The sequence below is a fragment of the Chanos chanos genome, chromosome 5 (genome assembly GCF_902362185.1).
Source record: "Chanos chanos chromosome 5, fChaCha1.1, whole genome shotgun sequence".
Taxonomy (NCBI): Eukaryota; Metazoa; Chordata; class Actinopteri; order Gonorynchiformes; family Chanidae; genus Chanos; species Chanos chanos.
Genome location: NC_044499.1, coordinates 48,838,847 through 48,860,814, shown reverse-complemented (window position 1 = coordinate 48,860,814; position 21,968 = coordinate 48,838,847). Strand labels below are relative to the sequence as shown.

Genomic DNA, 21,968 nt, shown 5'->3' with positions numbered 1-21,968 from the left:
CGCACTGACTTGAGCCAAAATACCTCCGCTCCATCTGCTCCTACTCCATCCTACAAGGTTAAAAAAGTAAAAAAAACTGCAGTGTTGTAATTAAATTCTGAGCTGCGAGGTACTTTCATCGGCATTACCGGCTAAAATGTGCTTATGATGAACTTAATGCTTAACTGTTTACCCATTTTAGGGTAGTGCTGTTTGCAGGAAGGACAGGATTGACTAGTTCACACTCGTGTATTAGTGCCTGAGTGAATGCGAGTGAATGCGAGTGAATGTGAGGCTGTTTGCCCTTTGGCTGACAGTCAACACATTGTCACATTCTCACAGGATGGTGGCTGGACGATTGGCAAGACACAACGCGAGTGCTTTTCTCTTCCAACCCGCGACACGCGCAGCGCGCTAACGACTCCCCGGGACGGAACTTCGTTTTAAAACATGCTGGCAAGAAACCACAACTGAACTTCGGCCGTGTAAAGAAGTAAAAAAAAAAGAAAAAAAGAAAAAAAAGAATTAGATAACAGTAACACAAACACAGCAGCCGTAGTAACAACATTCCTCGCCGTGGAAACCTCTAATACTGAACAACATTCCTCGCCGTGGAAACCTCTAATACTGAATGTGGCCCCCTGCCCTAAGTAAGTCTGCAGCGATATCAAACCTGAGTCCTTCATGCTTGAGTCCTCCAAGGCAATTTACTCTAATGCTGTATGGTTTCCTGCCATCGAGCTCTATTTCCCCACACTGCGCCCTGATGCTTCTCTGTAAGCCCTCCAGAGTTGTCCAGTGGTGCTTCAGCCAGAATCAGACAATGATGAGATCTAATGTGATTGGTGAGGTGCAGTGCCGTGGCTCGTGGCTGACCTAAGCCTTTGGCTGTAGGCCACAGAGACCAAAAATAAGGACAATAACACATTAGAAAGGCATGAGTATACGGCAATCTGCCACAAAGATGCCTCTCGACTGTTTGAGCTGTTTCCAGGACGGAGAGAGAGAGAGAGAGAGAGAGAGGGGTGTCTCCTCTAAAAACGGTGGCTAAAACGTGAGGCTAAGCTACAGAAATGACCACTTGTTTCTGTCTTCTAAATGAAGTCGCTCTCTCTCTCTCTCTCTCTCTCTCTGTCTCTCTCCCTCTCTCTCTCTCTCTCTCTCTCTCTCTCTCTCTCGGCCAATCCCCTTGTACTCGCTGCTCTGAATTTCCTGTCAGGCATGGTGAAGCAAAGTACAAACTCACAAATGATGACAAACATCATCTGTCTGTCCTAGATCTCACTGGGGACTCCAGGCCGCTAGTCCCCCTGGGCCGGGTGTTCCTAAACAGCTGTCCTCTCCATTTACGTCTGTATCTGTGTCTCTGCGTCTGTGCGTGTGTGTGTGTGTGTGTGTGTGTGTGTGTGTGTGTTTGTGTTTGTTTGTCCTTACCAATGGGTATGTGGGTTCATGTCCTAATTCTTTAGGCTTATGTTTTGTTTTGGTTTTTTTTGTTTTGTTTTGTTTTTTTCTTTGACGGGAATGTTTGAACATATGCATGTTTCATGTGTGATCTTCCTGAACCTTTCCCTGCACCCTTTTGAAGCACTCATTGATCTCTGTGCTCTGTGTATTCCTGCCGCAAGTCGCCTTGTTACAATTCACATCCCTCTGCACCTTGGCATCAGTCCACCAGTTGTATACTGTTCATTCAGTCAGACTGCCAACAGTAAACAATAACAGGACTTTAGGGGTGGGTCTTTTGTTTTTTAAAGATTTGATGAGAGGAGTTTGTTCGTGTTGAACACAACTTGAGGGATACGCTGTAATTATTCTTAGCCAGCTGGAAGCTCATTCACAAGTCATTGACTCTAGCCTCATTAGCTCTCCCACTGTGACTTCAGCCTCCAGCACAAACACACTCACACACACACACACACACACACACACACTCACACATACACGGTTAATCCCATTCTCCTGTTGCCTCACAGAGAGGGCTGGAAGGAACCCTGTCCAAGTACCCATGACATATACTCATTCATCTACTGAAAACTGAAGCTACATCCTACACAGACCTGGTGTCCATAAAAGCACTTGAAATTAATCAAAGGAAGTGCTTGATTCCACTAGCATTTTACTCAACAGCAAAAAAAAAAAAAAAAAAAAAAAAAGATAGGCTTTTGATACTCCGTAGGGGAATTCTCCAATCACTGTGTGTGTGTGTGTGTGAGTGCATGTGTGTGTGTGTGTGTGTGGTACGACTAGTTTAATTGATGCTCCTGCCTGCTTCCGATCATCTGAGGGTCTAGATAAGACAGGGTTCTCCCTCCCGAGTAGTGTGCTAATTCCCTTATAGGAATCATCTAAACTCTTTCCCTTTGAGTTTGCCAAGCTATTAGAATCAAAAGTTCTCACGCCCTTGATACACGCATATAGTCAGAGAGCAGTAATGCTTTCTAAGCATGTCAGACTTACTAACAACTCCCCCCCCCCCCCCCCGACCCCACGCCAAATATTAGCCCCTTATCTAATATGCGTAGAGTTGGCTCTTTATTGGAACCGTAGGCCAAAAAGAGACTGAGTTCAGTAGTTGCCAAAAAAGAGAAAGCCTCAGGTTACAGAAGTGCTGAATCTTTTCTGAGCCGCTCAAATGTGCATCTGCCAGACAGGGCCCTGGGAGGGAGGGGGGTTCACGCTGGGTGGGAATGACTTCTGTCTAACGTGATTACTTAGCTGCCTTCGAGACAGCACATGTTTCACCCAGAGATTTCACTCTCTGTTCAAACTGTATGTGTGGACCTCAAAGTCTCACAGAAACCTTTTTTTTTTTCCTTCTTCTTCTTCTTCTTCTTCTCAGCTTTCTTTTTTTTTTTCTCTCTCTCTTTATCTTCATCTCTATCTTTCTTCATTCCCCCCCCCCCCTCTTTCATTATCTAGAGCACATTTACTTTTTTCTTTCTGTTTTTTTTTTCCAAACTCACAGCTCATGAGCGCCTGAGGCTTCGTTCCTCTTTCAAGCTGAAAAACAACTTGCTGATTTGGACATTTAAGTTACAAGAAATCTGTTTTTTCCACTTTGGGGAAGATTTAGTTCTGCATGGAAATCACTTTTTTTTTATGTTTTGGATTATTGGTTATAATTCATGCAAATGAGACCACTGAGGATACAAATGGAATTCTATATCGGACATAAATTTCTGTCCTCTGATTTTTAAGAGCCCTTGGAAATAATCCGGCAAAGAGAGCAGTTTGTGCATTGAGACCATACGATTTTAAAATAATACGCCATAGCAGAATCACCGTGTTTTCATACATGCAGAAACTGATAATTGCAAGCACATAATTAGTTTCTACATTTGTAGATGCTCTGATTGTTCTGCAGCTGTAAGACGATTTGCACCCATTAACAAGTGTAAAGCAGCATGTCCATCCATGTTAATTCCACAGTGTCTCCTGATTGTGGGCGGTATTAAAGATCCCCTGTGCTGTCATAATTGTGGGCGGTACTAAAGATCCCCTGTGCTGTCATAATTGTGGCCGGTACTAAAGGTCCCCTGTGCTGTCATAATTGTGGGCGGTACTAAAGATCCCCTGTGCTGTCATAATTGTGGGCGGTACTAAAGATCCCCTGTGCTGTCATAATTGTGGGCGGTACTAAAGATCCCCTGTGCTGTCATAATTGTGGGCGGTACTAAAGATCCCCTGTGCTGTCATAATTGTGAAACTCTTTACTTACAGTGTTGTCACATCCTCTCAGCTGTTAAGTACAGTATCGGCATCTCTGGATCTGAGTCCTGGACTTTTATCTGTAATTACTCCTGGTGCGGCATATCTTCTCAGATTACAGGGGGATGAGCCGTGGTTCGTTTAATGCTGAGTAACACTGAATTATCCCCCCCCCCCCCCCCTTCTCAGAATCTCAGAGACATTTGACAAGTCAGACTCGCTCCGTGGCTTCATTACAGAAGCGTGTCAACTCTGGACCAATCGCAGCTCAAATCGCAGCTCGGCTGGAAAACTTATTCACCTGACGTGCGAGCCTAAACAGATAAATTCGTTCTTGCTGTGTCTTACTCAGAGTGGTGAGAGGTCGTATCGCGTTCAGACATCCCCCCAACAGAAATCACCCGCGCTATCTCGCGCCGCACACACCGTCCGTACCCTCTGGTGTTCAGGTTCAGTCCCATCGGCTCCTGACGCTTTTCGACCTGGATGCGTAATCGCAGGCTGATTTCTATTTTTGAAACTGGTGCATTCATTCCTCAGGTAATCAGAGACATGTCGTGGTTGTTTTTGAAACAAAACCGTACCCGGATTTATGGACTCCTGGCCCTGTGCTTGATAACCTGCCGTGCGAACACTGTCGGGCTACGTAGGAAGGACTTTACAGAGAGGCCGTTCTTTGCTGCCCTCGGTTCAGCTGGGTCTAATTTAACTCAGCACCGCTGGGCTGACAGTGACAGTTGAACGATAGCACAGAGAGATAATAATGAGAACAAATGAGAGATGGATGACCAGGACGTACACACTGAAGTGACCCGTTTAACCTTTTCTCTTTTCTTCGCTTCTGTTTAACTTTTCCACCCACCCATTATCCACTCTGTAGTGTTACAATCAATCAGTTAGTCAGCCAGCTATCAATTCTCTCTCTCTCTCTCTCTCTCTCTCTGCCCCCTCACTCTTTCTCTCTCTCTCTCTCTCTCTCTCTCTCACTCTCATTCTTTCTCTCTCCCGCTCTCTCTCTCTCTCTGCCCCTCTCGCTATTTCTCTCTCTCTCTCTCTCTCTCTCTCTCTCTCTCTCTCTCTTTCCCTCTCACTCTTTCTCTCTCCCGCTCTCTCTCTCTCTCCGTCTCTCTGCCCCTCTCGCTATTTCTCTCTCTCTCTCTCTCTTTCTCTCTCGCTCTCATTCTTTCTCTATCCTGCTCTCTCTCTCCCTCTCTCTCTTTCTCTCTCTCTCTTTTTCCCTCTCACTCTTTCTCTCTCCCGCTCTCTCTTTCTCCCTCCCTGTCACTCTTTCTCTTTCCCTCTCTCACTCTATCCCTCTCTCTCTCTCTCTCTCTCTCTCACTCACTCTCTCTCTGTCTCTCTTTCCCTCTCGCTCTCTCTTTCTCTCACTCTCCCTCCCTCTCTCTCTCTCCTTCTCTCTCTCTTTCTCTTCATTCATCGGATGAGCTGTTTAACCTCACTCTGTGTCATCTGTCGGTTTCGATTAATCAAAAGGTGAAGGATCACGATGAAAAAGTTCCTTACAAACCTATCTAACATCTCACCACCTACACTCACCACTACTGCTACTGCTGAGGGCAAGTGCAAACTACGCTTCGCTTCTCTGCGTGTCAATTTACATGCCTCATTCATCTGTGTTTGTAGGAATGCGCGTGTTTTTCTTCTGAGCGGTTTATCTCAGTGCACATTGTTAGTGGCAGCTGTAAAACGTGTTCTTGCCAAAGAAAACACACTGGAGAGCCTCTCAGACATTGATTAAACTCACAGAAAAACACTTTAAAAATGTTCCCTGTAGACACGTGATGAATGAGGATCTATAACCGTTCTTTTATGTGTTCAGAAAGTATGCAGCGTGAAAATCTGACCATGAATCACTCTTGCAGCCAATTATCTGTCCTCACATCCGTCAAATGCCTCTCCACCTTCCGTCAGACTGAAATTAAGGTAATGAGAGCTCACATTTGTCTCCCCAGCCACAGCCACCTGGGGGATCAGCGAACTGCACACGACAAATACTAAACCAATATACCATATGGACAATACAGCACTTCATTTTCTGTTTTACTACATTCAGTTTCATGACTGATGTCCTTGGTGGTCCTTTTACTTCAAGGAAAAAAAAAATACAATTGTTCTGTATGCTTTTGACTATTTGAACTGACATAGGGTGTTGAAAAGTCTAAACTACCGATCCAATTTCTGGACTCAGAAGTTCATTTGAATCGATTTTAGATACACAGTTCAGATTATTCACCTGCTCTGTCTCGTATGTTCTTCCTGCAGTAGTTCCTGCGTGTTCGTCATGGTGACAACAATCAGCAGAGAAAAGCATCAGTTCACTTTTTCTCATTCACCCCATGATGCCAGTGTTAGCCAGAGGACAAACACACAGAGAGGGAAGCGCTTGATCCAGAAGGAAAGCCCAGAATGGCAGTGCCACAAGGCTGACAGAGGACAAAGAGACCCTCATGTCAGCAGGACAGGGTGTAGTGGAGTTAGTATGGGTCTGTGTGTGTGTGTGTGTGTGTGTGTGTGTGTGTGTGTGTAGGGTTCATCAGGGGGCCAAGGGGACAAGAATGACACGACACACTCACCATAATGCAGTTGTGCAGGAGAGGGGACATTATGTGGCAGAGTAAGAGAGACAGTGACACCCGGCCAAACACACACATAGAGAGAATACTTCATACAGTAAAAAAAAAAAAATACAGCAGCGTTTGGGTCGTTTTGAAGCCACTGGAAACGGTTAAAAACTGGTCAAGGTGTGTTAAGTAAGGATCGGGGCTCTGAAATTAGGAGAGGATATCACTGAATTCCCAACGGAACGTTCTAGTCTTCCTCTAGTTCTCCTCAGTAATATCACTTTTTTTTTTCTTTTTTTTCTTTTCTTTTTTTTTTTTTTAAACAGGTTGACAGCAACTCAGAACTGTTTGATGTTTTCTCACATACGACGAGTCGCATTTTAGGCCCAGAAGGAAAGGACAGGAGATGTGAGAAATATTGCTCATCAAAGAAAGAGATGAAAAAAAAAAGAAGAGAGAAGGATAAGATGGGCCATTCTGAAAAACTTAAAGAAGAGCGGTTCACGGTATCAACTACTATCCCTCTCTCTCCCCAGGAGAGTGTTGTCTTCCGCCCATAGACAGCTGAGACGGTCAAAACCTAATTCTGGTCCCATTCCGTATTATATAATGTTGTTGGGGTTTTTTTCCCGTTTCGTTTTGTTTTGTGTTTTTCTCAAAGGCCCAGTTTCCCTGGGACACTTGCATGCATACAAAACACACACACACACACACACATATACACACACACGCACATGCATACACATATGCACAGAGTGATGCCTGGTGTACCACATGTTAACTTGTGGTATTCTTTGGCTGCAGAGAGGGTATTGTGTGTCACTGCCTCCTCCCTGGGGCCACCGTATTCCCTTTATGTTGTGATTTGAACCATGTGCTCCTTCACCCTGAATGTCAGTGCTCAAGCATTGTGATGTGGACTGGTTCAGGATTTGCTGTGAATTTTGCAGTTCACTGGGTGTGGGTCTCTTTCTTTCTCTTTGGTTTTTATACTTTTTTTTTTTTTTTTTTGGTTGTACTGAGCCTGGTAAGTATTCAATCTGAACCAACATGTGGGGAGAAATAGTAACGTTTCCATGGGTCTGACTGCATGTGGACTCAGAGCAAGCATATGTACAAAATATATACAAAATATGTTCATTACAAGGAAATGTGTAACATTATCTACATGGCATCTTTGGTACTATAATGGGTGGATGGATGGATGGATGGATGGATGGATGGATGGATAGATGGACGGATGGATGGATGGATGGATGGATGGGTGGATGGATGGATGGGTGGACAGAGAAAGAGAAAGAGAGAGAGAGAAAGAGAGAGAGAGAGAGAGAGAGAGAGAGGCAATCATGCCAGTCTCTTCTGCTTTGAAGCTTTACCTTTATGCCTGACCTGTCTGCTGCAGGATCTTGTGGGTTGATTTCATTGAACCCGACACATAAATTAATAAAATAAACGAAAAAACGGTGAAGACCGATGATCCCTGACACAGGAGTGTTGGGGGGGGGGGGGCAGGACATTAGCAACAGCAAGTTTTACCCTCAATGAACTCTCATTAACTTCTAATTATCTGTCACTGAAGGAAAAACACAAGCTCACTCCAACACATTCCACAGTTATGCTCAGACTGTTCACATTAATTAAAATGGGAAAAAAGGAGAGAAAAGTAACATTCACTCAACACCTCCCACTGTATCTATGCATGTTAACTTCTGTCTGTGGTGCGCTTGGCCCGACTAAGAACTTAGCCAGGAACTGCTCTCAAGAGTAGCACAAGATTACAGCCTTTTGAAGCAGAGCTATTCCGAGCGAGAAGTTTGTTAAGTCTTTGTGAGTTTTAATCTCGGAGAGACCCGTTAATATTTAATCTAACAAGAAGTGTGTTAAACGAGAAGCAAGTGGCCCTGTTTCAGAGAGGTGTTAACTTCACAGCGAAGAGCTAATCCGTGAGAATTTTTCTTTGAATTTGAGGGCTGGGCTCTGGCGTGTCTCGTTGAAAGGTTTGCCCTGAGAGAACAGTTCATTTCTCAAATGGATGCATTCAGTGAATATTAAGTTGTTGTTTTTCGCTCTGGATTTATTGATCATGACAGTTCACCTCACATCAAAAAACTTTTGTCCTTATCATTCTGAATGTTTGAGCATCCTCTCTGAATACTAAATGACCTGAGAGGAGAGAGAGAGATGTCAAAGATGCTCTTAAAAGAAAAAGGCCTGAAAGTGTAAATGGGAAATTTAGGAGAAACGGAGAAGAAGCACCACAAAGATGACCAGAGAAAGAGACAGTCTGAGAGAGGGAGAGAGAGAGAGAGAGAGAGAGAGAGAGAAGCAGAGAAAGAAAGAGAGAGAGGGAGAGAGAGACAGACAGACGGACAGACAGAGAGGGAGAGAGAGAGAGAGAGAGAGAGAAGCAGAGAAAGAAAGAGAGAGGGAGAGAGGGAGAGAGAGACAGACAGACAGACAGACAGAGAGGGAGAGAGAGAGAGAGAGAGAGAGAGAGAGAGGGAGAGAGAGAAAGCATGGGAGTCATTTGGGAACTGATTGTTACAATCAGTGTAATTTTTGTTTTGTAGGGCGTGGCATAAAGATTGACCAAAGATTTGTTCAAGTACGTGTAAATCTGAGTAGATCACTCTCACATACTTCAAGTTAACCCTTTATGAACTCTCCCTTATATTCCTCTGCCAAGCAAACATTATAGGATTGCAGTATTCCAGCCTTGACTATATCCCTAACGGGATTTTCCAGTGAGGTCAGAGAGCCAATACTACAGAGCATCTCTTCACCAAAAGAGCATTGTCTCCTGTTGACCTACAATACATGAAAGTGCACTGCAAATTTTCACTAATGCCTCAGCTAAATGGGCTTCTCCTCTTTGAACTGTTTACACTTCACTGAGACATCTCGTTTGTTCTCAGACCTTTTAAAAACAAACACAGGATCACCGTGGTGTAAAAGTCCCATCACAGAGTCACTTCCACATTTTTTAACAGGTTTAAGAAAAAAATCAGAGCGCTTAAGCACCTTAAACGAATTCACCAGGCCTCTATGAACAGGTAACACCCTTCTCACCTGGAGTTGCTGAGGTCACTCTGGCCTCCTCTGCTCTTCTCCAGGGCCAGCTTGGTGAAGATCCCCACCAAAACCATGATGGCCACCACGCCACAGATGATGTACACAATCATGTGGGTCCGGTCTCGCTCGTGTTCTGGTTGTATCTCGGTGTTTGTGGCCACGGGCCTGCCTGTGTTGGCCCAGATGGGTGTGTCATAGTTCGAGCAAGACGTCTGGTCCAGTCGTTGCTGGCGGAACTGGCAGCAAAATCGATAGAAGCAGGTGCCGCAGCAGTACAGGAAGATGCCTGCGTTACAGTTAAAGGGCGGGTCCCACTGGCCCATCACATCATAGTAACCTTGGCAACGGGTACCTGTGGAGGGAACGGTTTCCTCCTCCACCTCTTTTCCAGTTGTGGTCAGTGACAAAGGCCCCTCTGATGTCACAGAGGTTACGGTAGGATCTACTGTCTGATTGGCTACTTGGCTGTCCATCTCTGTTGTTGTGTCATCCTGAGCCCAAGCGGCCGAGCCAAGTAGAGCAGATAAGAGTAGATGGAGCAGAAGCGAACGGCCAATCATGTTGCTCCAGGTCTCAGTGCTAATTAACACAATACACTACATATAATACATTCATACTGAAAGGTCAAATCAGTAACAGGCTATGGATGCAAACTTTGCGGAAAACGTGTAACAAAACAAAACAAAAAAACCTTAAAAAAAAAAAAAGTTTAATAGTTTTTCATTCTGTGTGCATTTTAATTTAAAAAAACGTCCTTACTTAAATTAACTCAAATTTGGTACCATGCTTCAAATAAAAATTCTCATGCAAAATCTTCACTTCGATGAATTAGATAATTGGGCACAAAAAAAAGTTTATATTTATATTTACATTATAACAATATTTCATGATATCTCAGTTTGGTAGTGATGAAATGATCAAATTTGCATTGTCACGAGGTTACATTACCTTTGTCCTCAAGGAAAAAAAAATTCTCGTCATTAAACTTGAATCTCTTCCCAAAATGATGTGCCGTAGTTTTGGTGAGCTGTCTTGCTTATTTTCCTCAGGATCCTCCTCATTATTCATGGTTCGCTTTCCTCATTATTGTAAAGAGAGAGAGAGAGAGAGAGAGAGAGAAAAGTACCATGCTCTTGTTCCACGTTGCCTTACACTAGTGCCAGCGTCTAATTAGAACATGTGTTTACAGCAGCACTTCTCGCCGTCCTTTTCCCCCTTGAGGTGAATAGTCCTGTGAGGTGTTTGGGGATGGGCGACAGACAGACAGACAGGTGCAGTCCAGCGTGCCCGGTGGTTTCTGAGCCCCGCAAAAAAAAAAAGCAACAGTTCAGGACTCAGATGAAATCCCTTCCATTCAGGCTTAGACTCTTCACTCCCTAACCTCAGCGCAACACAGAGAAAGTGGAGAGAGAGGGAGGGAGGGTGGGAGACAGAGAGGGAGAGAGAGAGAGAGAGAGAGAGAGAGAGGCAGAAAGAGGGAGAGGAGGAGAGAGAAAGCTCCAATACAGCTGAAGCTTTTCCTGTGAAGGGGGAGGAGTGCATCTGTTGTACTGACTGAACGATGCTTCAGTTCAGTTTGAGTGTGTGTGTGTGTGTGTGTGTGAGAGAGAGAGAGAGAGACAGTGAGAGAGAGAGAGAGAGAGAGTGAAGGGAACAAGAATAGTTTTTTTTTCTGAAGGGTTAACAATGATGTATCACTCCTCAGTTTCTGTTTCTAAAAACACGACTCATTCATATCAGCCCAGCTTCACTTTCCCATGCTTGCCATTCTTGTCATTAAAGACCTACTTCTCTTCTCCCTTCCCCCCTCCTCCCTCCTCCTAACACCTTGAGAGGAGATAAACACATTTCTATGGAATTAGGAATGTGCAACTGTGTGTGCAAGATTAAGTCCAAGGGTTCAGCACCAAAATCCTTTCCGTGCATTTGCAAAATCCAAACCTGTCCAAGACACAGTTTTGCTTGGCAAACACCCCCACCCCCCTGTCCGTCAACGCACGGCTCTTTCTCAGACCTCAGAATTACGCATCAGCTCAAAAGCGTTTCTCACAGAAAAGAAAAAAAAATATTATTAGCAGTACTTTTGTTTACTCTTATAGCAGAACCTAAATAACAGTTTCATTTCATTTTTGCCCTTTTTTTTGTCTTGTCCTGATTTCTTTTCTTTCTTTTTTTTTTTCTTTTCCTCTTTCTTTGTGTTCGGGAAATGGTTTGTCCTCTTTTTTGTGTTGTCAAGGTGTACCCTTTTCATGTTTTCTGAAACTTTGTGTCCTTGTACAACTGGAAACATTCAGGTTCAACTGCCTCTGTTTTATCCATGTACTCATTCTCTCTACCTCCAGTCTGCTCTCTTGCGTTTACACCCTTGAGGATATCAAGTGGTTTACCTGACGCTCTAACAGATGTCTTCAATACACACCTGTCAAATCCCTTGTTTTTTCCCCTAGCTATCTTAATGTTTTCCTGTCCTCCATGTCCAGCTATTTTTTTTCCACATCTCTCCTTGGTCTTCCTCAGTTTGTAGATGGATAAACTCGGTTGTAAATGTGTGTGTGTGTGTGTGTATGTGTGAGTGGATACATCATATGCACATGCACATGTGTGCATATGCATGCCTTGGTGTGTATGAATGTGTGTGTTTATGGACCAGTGTGTGTGTGCAGGCATACTTTAGTGTGTGTGTGTGTGTGTGTGTGTGTGTGTGTGTGTGTGTGTGCACGCACGTGCGCATGAGTGTGTGAGTAGTCAGTGGCGGGTCAGAGAAGTTCACTTGGTCTTGGAGTGGCCGTGTGGAGGGATTAAGAGGAAGGGTTTATGGGAGAAAGCAGATCCAAGACACGCAGGAGAGCAAGAGATGAAAGAAAGAGGTAAAAAATCAGAAAGAACAAAGAGAGGACAAGAGAACAGACTGAGTGTGTGTGTGTGTGTGTGTGTGTGTCTGTGTGTCTGTCTGTGTGTGAAAAAGGGAAAGAGAGAGAGAGAGAAACAATGGGTGGGGGAAAGGGGCAAAAAGAGAGAGAGAGAGAACAGGGAGAGAGAGAGAGAGAGAGAGAGAGAGAGAGAAGGATAGAGACATAGAGGGAGAGAAAGAGGGAAGCAGAGAGAGAGAGAGAGAGAGAGTGAGACAGAAAGGGAGGGAGGCGGAATAGGAAGAAGGTGTCGACGTGAATAATCCCCCTGAATTTATGTTGGGGCTGAACTAGATTCCATCAGTGAGATGCCTTTGGCTTTCTATGCACATGCTAAGTGTTCCCTCCCATCAGAATACAGGACAAGCCAGAGGAAAGAAGGGCTTCTAAATATTTCATCTCTCTGTTCATTCATCGCCGTAGTTTTTTTTTTTTTTTATCCTTTGAAAATCATTTTTGCTTTGTGCGTTTTCTTTGTGTTGTCGATTGTGAAAATGAAGGCGTTTTGCTAAGAACAAAAGAAGCATTTAACTCCATTCAGTAATTCTCCCTCTGTCCTTCCTTTTCCCAGGCTCATCTAATTCCCTGTCTGTCTTTTGTCCTCTAAAGTATCCACAACATCTCGTCCTTATTGTCCTGGTTTTTGTGGTTGTTGTTGTTGTTGTTGTTTTGGGGGTTTTTTGCTTGAAGGGGTGAAGTCTTTTCAGCTTTGGATCACTGCACTGTTCCATCAGGTGGAGTAAAAAACATATCCTATTCTCCCCCTTTGTTCTGTTTTCTCCTCTCTCTTCATCTTTTCCTGTCATACTCTCTCTCTCTCTCTCTCTCTCTCTCTCCCTCCCTCTTTCAGGTGAATTCTCTCAATTTGTCCTTTCTTCTCCTCACTCTACATTAGGAAAAAAAAACCCTACTCAGTAGATACAGTCGTGGAAATGGATGGTGTTGCATGCAAGGTTTATGATAAACGTACTCTTGCGTGAAATACGACTATGAGAGCGTTGAGATATGAAACAGTCTTAACAGAGAGACGCAGGCACTCTGGGATATCTATTTAAGGAGATAAGATAGAGGGAGAGAGGTGAGGTAGAGGTTGTTATTAAAGGAGAGGAATGATGGACAGAGCTTTGGGAAGGAGGTGAAGGATATGCACTGCCCCCTCCATCGCAGAAAATACATGAAAAAAAAAATCAAACACACACACACACACACACACACACACACTCAGGGTGTTTATGGCTGTCATGATCCAGCGAGATTTGATGATTCTGATGGACTGATGGAAATGTAATATTACAGCTTTCCTCAGTTATCTGACATCACACAGTCTCCATACTATCTCTGTCATGTCTGGATTTCTTTTTTTTTTTTGTAAATCCTTTTTTTTTTTTTTTACTGAAGGAAAAGACAAAAAATAACAACACCGTTAAAAATGAGAATTTCGTCACAACTACAACATTGATTTCAACGTCGTCTGACAGTTTACTTCGTCTCCTCCAGCTGAGCTGCTTATGTTTCTCATTTTGCCCACAGCAAACAACACCTTTTTCTCGGAGGCCTTGTTATGTGTGTATTGTGTATTATTGCTGAATGACATTAAGTGGTTAAAAAAAGACCTAGACGACGTGATGTGGGTAAGTTTTGCCGTTAACGGTAAACATGAAAATCACCACACCACATTTTTAACGAACTCGAATCCTCGGCTGAATAACAGGTAACGTCAGCGTAGCACCATTCAGTAGCTAATTAAACGCCATACCACAGTGATGCTCGGGAACTATAAATACATTTTCTTAGCTTCGTCATTCTCCATGTCCAACTTCTACAAGAGCAGAGAGAAATTCTTTAATTCACTGTAGTTATAATTTACAATTATTTATCACCTTGTAATCGGAAAAAGTTCAGCCTCTGGTGGAATAACGAGATGTCTGTGTTTATACAGTTTAAGCGTTCTTTGTATGACTAAAACATCTGGAGTCAAGTCCCGGCTGTGATGTTTGCCTCTTTGCTTCTGATGGCCGAAATACCTGTTTTGCAGTATGGTCACAAACATCATCTCCAAGTCATATTTCCTTCGTGAAGTTTGCTCTGCCGTGATTGTACTGGTAATTCTGCTCTTAAGTAGCGGATCAAGGAGAATAGGCTAATTAGGGGATGCAGGCTAATAAGGGAAGCGCTACGGCTTTGATGGTTCTCATGAGGCGGATGAGAACCGGAGATGAGAAGACAATAACCTTTGCCCCTCCTGCGCTCTCAGCTCCTATGTGATAAAGTGTTTCGAGGATCTCATCCGATCGTGAGTTCATGTGCTGGGCAGGAAATTGCAAAACTTTTAAACTGCTTCAGGGCTGAGTCAGGATCTATTATTATTATTATTATTATTATTATTATTAATAATAATAATAATAATAATAATAATAATAATAATAATAAACTTTAAACTTTTGGTAGCTTTTCTTTTGCTTATTTGTTTCATTTTGTTTTGTTGTGAAACTGTTTTTTGTTGTTGTTGTTGTTGTTGTTTTTTTAGAAATGCCTACATATGAGACATTAATAAAGTGTTTATCACTGAGATATAACAATACAAACAAAAAGGCACTTAAAAACAATATGAGTACATCAATAGTCAATGATGAGCAAACGCTTCATTCCAAAGGGAGTTTGATCATTCAAAGCTTGTGAGGTCATCTGGGCACTGAATCAGTAGTCTTAAGGTTGACGATATGATGCAGGGAAAAGACTTCTGAAATGCCTAAGTGAGAGGATTAGCAGGTTAGATCCTTAGAGAGGACTCTCCCTCTCTTGTGTGTCCATGGATCAAACAGAGCCTGGTATCTGAGAAGAGATGATTGTTTCTTTATGACGATGATATTAATAGCTCTAAATAATGGAAAGCGGAGGTCATAAGGGAGCCACAAAGAGAGGGATCGAACCCGAGGTCTTGTAAAAGAAAGCTGACCGTCGAAGCAGCTATTTCAGTATCTACTGTGCTTAGACTCATCGTATAGAGACTACATTCTCAACACCCCTGTGCTTTGAGCCGCGTTCCGGTGGCTTATCCATTCATTAGCATTCCAGTCGTCTTGATCTGACTAGTGTATTATATGCAAAAGATGTGCTGAATACTAATTACAGATACGTGTGTGTGTGTGTGTGTGTGTGTGTGTGTGTGTGTGTGTGCGCATGTGTGTAGGTGAGCAGTATACATTTATTTACAGTTATCCACTAGTGTCTGTTGGATCTCTCTCTCTCTCTCTCTCACTCCCCTCCTGTCTCTTTGAATCCGTTAACTGTGACCTTCAGCAGACCAGACCAATCTGTGAAATGTGACCTTCACCAGAGTGGGTGTGTTCCCCGTCACAGTGGGGTCTGTAGGGTTTGACTTAAGCGCTGGATCTGTCGCCCAGCTGTAGAAAAAAAAAAAAAAAAGAAGAAGCTTTGGTTTCGTGTCAGTCTTAGAGGGAGGTGTGGAATGAGAATTGGAGAGAGGGAATGATGTTAATAAAGCAGTGAGATAGATGTATGTAAAGTGAGTTACACTAAAACAGAAGTAACAGTCCCCAAGTTACCATGGTCACTGTCTCCTTCGCGTCTCTGGTTTATAAAGTTTGTTGTTATGATTGTAATGAAGTCTGTAATGTCTTTGTCACCGCGTCTGTGTGAAGAAGATGTGTGTTCAGTGTTTCTGACAGCCGAACACATATTCGAATCAGACTCTGAATCTGTTTTTGACTTAAACGGTGCAGTTAAAATGGCTGATAAGCTTAAACACAGCCTCAACCCCCCCCCCATCCACTCCCCCCCCGCCCCCCTCCACCTTACACTTCATCGAGCATTTTCATTGATTTATTTTCCACGACTTTACACTAGGTGCATGATTTCCTGTCTTTTCCGTGTCCTTGAATTGCACAGCTATCTTAAGGCATGTCTCTCTCGCGTTTCGTATGCTCATTTTAACACATCTTTTTCAAAATAAACCTTTGTGCCATTTTTGGGGGCGATAATATATTGAGTGCAAGAATAAGTGCAAGAATCATTATGTTCACCTTTCAAGCTCGGTGTTCATTTCCCCTTCCTTTCCCTCAGGTGACCTCTCTTTTCTGCGGGTAAATATATGTTGTGCTAATGCACTGGGGTATTGATGTGGTCAGTCATTCGTAACGCACAGCCTGGACTGAACTCCCTGTCTATATCTGAATGCTCGAACCGTTACTCAGTGTTTCCATGTACAGCAACACACATGCCTGTGAGTCAGCGGACTCGCCGCTGACCCTTTTCAGACCTCACGTGCCAAAATCCTGAGAGAGAGAGAGAGAGAGAGAGACCTAGACCCTGTCTTAACCTGTGCTAGATCCATTCTAAAAAGAAAGAAAGAAAGAGAGAAAGAAAGAAAGAAAGAGAGAGAGAAAGAAAGAAAGAAAGAAAGAAAGAAAGAAAGAAAGAAAGAAAGAAAGAAAGGGAAGAAAGGGAAAAAAGAGGGTGAGGCCATGAAGCCCTCTGGGACGAAACCAACAGTCATCGTTCAATGCTGAGACACGAGATAAAAGTAAATCCACCGAAAGCAGCTCGGTTAATTTAGTTTGAATATGCGTTTTGAAGTGTTGCAGCAATGTTCTTTCATCTTTGTTTCAGAGTAAATATTTGAATGGAATGGATCAGGATATGAATGTGGACAGCGTTGTTTTTGTCAATATTTTATTTTATCACCAGTAGTAGTTCTTTTTCAGATCATAAAACATCACAGTATGGGTCTGGAATAGCACTGGTTTCATTAAAACTGTTCCAAATTCTGCATTTCCATTGTGGATCAAAGAATTGAAATTCTAATGCTTGCATCTTGCACATGCTGACGCCTGCTCATGTCGAAAGTCGACAGTGAAGCGACTCGTATTTAAGTGGCAAGTTCACCAACGTTGATTTCTTTTTCTTTTTTTTTTGCATATAAGATGGGGTTATTCGCTCCTGAAAAGCATGAGGCAAGCTCTGATGTTGTTTTGCTCTGGACATCAAAACCTCGGCTGTATCAGACAGAGACAGGCCGAGCGGATGGACAAGGGGAGATGAGCGAAACGAATAAAGAGAGAAATAGGCGTTCAGGAAAAGAAAACACGCAGAGAGAAGAACGAGGGAAAAGCGTATTTTCTGAGAGACACAAAATGCTTAAGGGAAACATGAGAAAGAAAGAAAGAAAGAAAGAAAGAAAGAATGGGTGAATGAATGAATGAATGAAAGAAAGAAAGACAGAAAGAAAGAAAGAAAGAAAAAAGAAAGAAAGAAAGAAAGGATGGATGAATGAATGAATGAAAGAATGATAGATACAGAGAGAGAAAGAAAGAAAGAAAGAAAGAAAGAAAGTGGAACAAACACAGCAGAGAGGAGAGGAATTGTCAGTCAGGTGTCCCTTGACAATTGGAGATATTCTGGTCAGTTCAGTGTGCGTTTACGTGCCTTGTGGACAGTGGAGTCTGTCTGGAGTCTCGGTGGTTTCTCTGTCAAAGCTGACCTTTCCAAAATGAAAGGAGATGCAAATAGCAAATCCCTCTACGCTGCTGATTTCTTTATAATTGTGAAATGGTTTGGAAGTACATGGATCCATTGTGAAAAGCTGTCAAAGCAGTTTTATTTCAGATATTTAGACTGGGAAATATTGATCGAAGATATTAAACAGGCCTGACGTGGTCTTTGTTGAGAGGGAAAATTATTCCTCTGCAAAGTTGCATATTCTATGTAACAACCTGTTTTTTACTTTCCATCAAAAGCAAGTCAAGGAACGCAAAGTCCCTGCAAAGCTCCATAATCATCACATGACCAATCATAATAAATCATTTCTTTTATAATGTTTCAGAAATGATTCTGTCGCTCTGTGAAAGCGGAAACATCAGATTGTCTCCACGTTTTACGTCATGAATAAAATGTCATACTGAGCAGGGTTTCTGACCTTATTCAAAACATTTCTCGTGAAATTCGAGCGTCGTTCGGCTCTGTTTGTTTTAGTCTCTGCGTCTTCTGAAGTCTACAACATCCATCTCTGTCTCCCTCTTTATTTTTTTTTCATTTCTTTTCCTTCCTAACCAAAAAAACCTCTCAATCTAAAAATACAAAATCTTTGTTTTTGTATCTGCTCTTCTGATGTCTCAGGAGTAATCAGAGTAACAAGCATGGAGCAGATAGCCCAGTGCACCCCAGCACTTCAAATGGAAACTGCCTCGTGGGAAAGGCTCAGGAAGAAAAAAAAAAAAAAAACAACCAACAAAAAAAAAAACAGCAGCGTTATCTCTGCGCAAGAAGACTGAAAGCTGACTCACCTCAAAACCAGCGCAAGACATATGAATGCTCTACGCCAGACACTTTCATACATCTCTCTCTCTCTCTCTCTCCCTCTCTCTCTCTCCCTCTCTCTCTCTCTCTGTCTCTCTCTCTCTCTCCATGTCTCTCTCTCCCTCTCTCTGTCTCTCTCTCTCTCTCTCTCCATGTCTCTCTTTTCCTGCATGTATCCTATCGCTTCACACTAATCCTTCACTCAGGTTCCACGCAGAGTAAAATATCATGTTCCTTCGCGGGTCAAAGCAAGTCTATTTCTTAGAGTCATTCTTTGGCAAGCCTGAAAAGATCAGCCGGAACGCTGGGAACTACATCAGAAGTGGTTTACTGTTGGCGTCCTTTGTGTTGTTTCTCTTCGAGCAACGAGTAAGAGAGACGAGCGATGAATATGTTAGCCCGGGTATCATTCGAGGTGTACGTTTTTTCATAAAGGAGTGTTAAAAATGGTTTGAACACGATCAGTTGGGCTCATTTGGAAGCCTGTGTGGGTGCTGAATCCAATAAGCAGCGATAAATCCTGCAGAATCAGACTGCGCCATGTATAAACTGGAGTTTTGTTCAGAACTAACAGGCAGAGAAAGCTAAAGAGATGAATTTTGGATGAATACTGAGGGAGGAAAAGAGGCAAAGCAAGATTTAATGAAATGAGGGGAAATGATTCATCATACACACACACACACACACACACACACATCCTTTCGGGCATGCACAAGTGTAGACTATTTGTATGTGTGCAGCGGTAGCTTAGCTGTGATAGAGAACAAGATTAGCTAAATAATTCTGAGATGTGCAGGATTTAGCAGTTAGGACTACTCTTTATTAAACAGATTAATGACTCTTTAATTATCACACTCGTTTCAAACACAAACGGACAAACGCAAAAGTACGCCGTCACATCAGACGCACAAATCGAAATTGTTCCTGCCTGTTTCTCTGGATTGAAATGCTAATTAGAACATTTAGACTGACACATGGATTAGTTGGTTTTAAAAAAAAAAAAAAAAAGGGTGTGGAGCTATTTTTGAGTCTCATGGTTTCACAGCGTAACACGCTGTAATATTGATGACAAGCATCCTACAGTTCCACCAGAGCTGAAGTCACTGCATGATCCTCCTTTCAGCATGACGTGAGCCCTCCCATCTCCCTCCTTGCCGCACCTCCCTCCAAATGCTCTACATTTTCTGGAACATTCTCTACCCTGTCATCTGCTCCTTACCAGGTGAGAGATTCAGTCTGCAAAGTACGGGGATACTGAATGTACCTAAATATGCTCAGGTGAAGTGAGGCTTCAGTATACGCAGATTAATCCGTGTGCTTGACACTCTTGCCAAAGCCAAACTTACAGTTGTTACTGTTCTGTGTTAGAGGTCACACACTTCCTCGAGGCTAAGTGTCTTGTTCAGGAGAACGTCAAGAGTGAGCGGTTTTACGTGGTGTTTGAATCCACAACCCTCTGGTCATTACTCTCATTACAATGCCGTTACTGCCAGCTCCGGAAAAACAGTGTTATCTTCTGTGTTGACTAAATAAGTTTGCCTCCTTTGTCCCCAGTTTCAATCCTTCAAAGCTTCGTGAAAAAGCTGAACCTTCATCTCTGATTGGTTCCTGAGGAGCAGACCCTGTCTCCATCCCCCTGTGATGGACAGGGAGCACAGGGGAGGCCAGCTGTCTGCGGGAGAAGAGCAAATCTGTCTTTGAGAGGCAGGACTTGGAGGAACTTTGTTCGAAGCTATGATATAATTGACAGGTGCCTCTGTTCCTAATCCCAGCGTTGGGAGGGGTACATTATGTGTGTTACGGATTCCAGTTAGGGGAGGGGGGGGGGGGGGGGGGGGGGGCGCTGCCATTGGGGAACAGCACCCTGAGAGTAAACAGGAGATGCCAGCTGAGAAAAGGGCCACAACTCTCTCCCCCTGCCCCCAAATCAGACCCACTTCAGTCACAAAACAGAGCTTTAAAAGCCAGGAGCATTTCCTCTCAGCGCTTTCCCCCCTTGCTCCTCTCTGCCTTCCCACCCTCACTCAGGCTAAAATTGGCTTGAATAATGAGAGTGATAGAAAGCGCTTAATTAACTCGGATCCTTTTGAAAATCCCCGAACCCTTGTAGCAGTGTAGAAATTCAACCCGAAACTCTGTTCTCCAGCTCGGACTTTTTTTTTTTTCTTTTTTTTTTAAGCGGGATTTTGATTTTTAAGCTTTTAATGATGGTGTGAACTATCGTTATCAACGTTACCTTCCTCTACTGTGCGTGTTTTATACTTGAGTCTCACTGTGCTTATCTGTTTAGTTTAAGGATTGGCCTCAAACTCCTTTTTAACAGCTGTGGTGGTAATTGTACTAATGCTAAGTAATAGTTATGGTAAGTCACTCTGAAAAGGCGGCAGGAAAGTAAGCAGGAAACCCACCAAAAGATTTGTTGCTCATTTTAGAGGGTGTTTTCGTAAAGGTACAAACTCCGTGTGTGTCTGTTAAGAATCCTGTGAGCAAGCGCAAGATTGGTATCAGGGAGTGTCCGGCGATCGCCTTAACTGATTTCTCCCTGTCCGATTACTTTCCATTTGTGTGGAACACATCGATCCTTGAAATTAGTACAGCTAATGAGCCGCGGAGGTGTTTTGACAAATGACTGTCTCGTTCGATGGCTCTGGAGTGATTCTTTTAATCTCCCAAACTGTACACTTGAGTCCATTAGCGCTGAATGTCTGAACAGATTTGCTGTGAAATTTCACTTCATTTGAATACGAATCTGTTCTTCTACTGAGCCACACATTAACCCATACATGAACTTCAAGTCCATACGCTTACGCTGTGTGCAGCCAGTCACTGATGTTGAGTTGAGGTGATGTTGTAGTCCTGTCTGATTAGTGGTACATTACAGAGGCCCTCAAGCCAAATCTCTCCAAGCGATATGAAACCACCTCTTTCCACTTACCTGAGTAATCTCTGTGGCCACGTTATCATTATTATAATATTTTTTTTTTTTAGAATTTAGGGTACAAACATGGACATCTGTCTTCTCTGCACCTCTCTAATTCTGTTTATAATGCAGGAAAATGTAGAGACTTTTATCAGCTGAGCATTATGTAAGTCAGACGAAACATCTATACAAGTGCACTCTAAAAGACCCGGTTGCATAACGTGTCAATTGTTGGAAAAATGGACGAAAGTGGTGGTCTTTTCTGAGCTCTGAATGAACATGCAGAATTTTAGCACCATACCTGAGGCATGTTCCACTCTGAATTCATCCACTTAATCCAGACAAGGATGCCTTGAGTTTAATAAATGTATCACCTATTACTCACAGTCAAGCAGTTCTGTTTCACAAAACAACATAGTTTGACAGAGATTTTAGCGATTGGCAGTCAGCTTACTTTATTTTTGGCTAAAGGGAGGAAAA

The 21,968-nt window shown here is 43.0% G+C and overlaps 1 protein-coding gene across 1 annotated transcript in view; it reads right to left on the bottom strand.

The window, feature by feature from the left end:
- Positions 1 to 9,904, bottom strand: part of shisa8b (shisa family member 8b) — a 22,350-nt gene extending 12,446 nt beyond the window's left edge. Inside the window, exon 1 of the mRNA XM_030776035.1 lies at positions 9,342 to 9,904. Within this exon, the coding sequence (XP_030631895.1) occupies positions 9,342 to 9,904 (563 nt within the window). The remainder of the gene's footprint in view (positions 1 to 9,341) is intronic.
- Between the last annotated feature and the right edge of the window lie 12,064 nt (positions 9,905 to 21,968).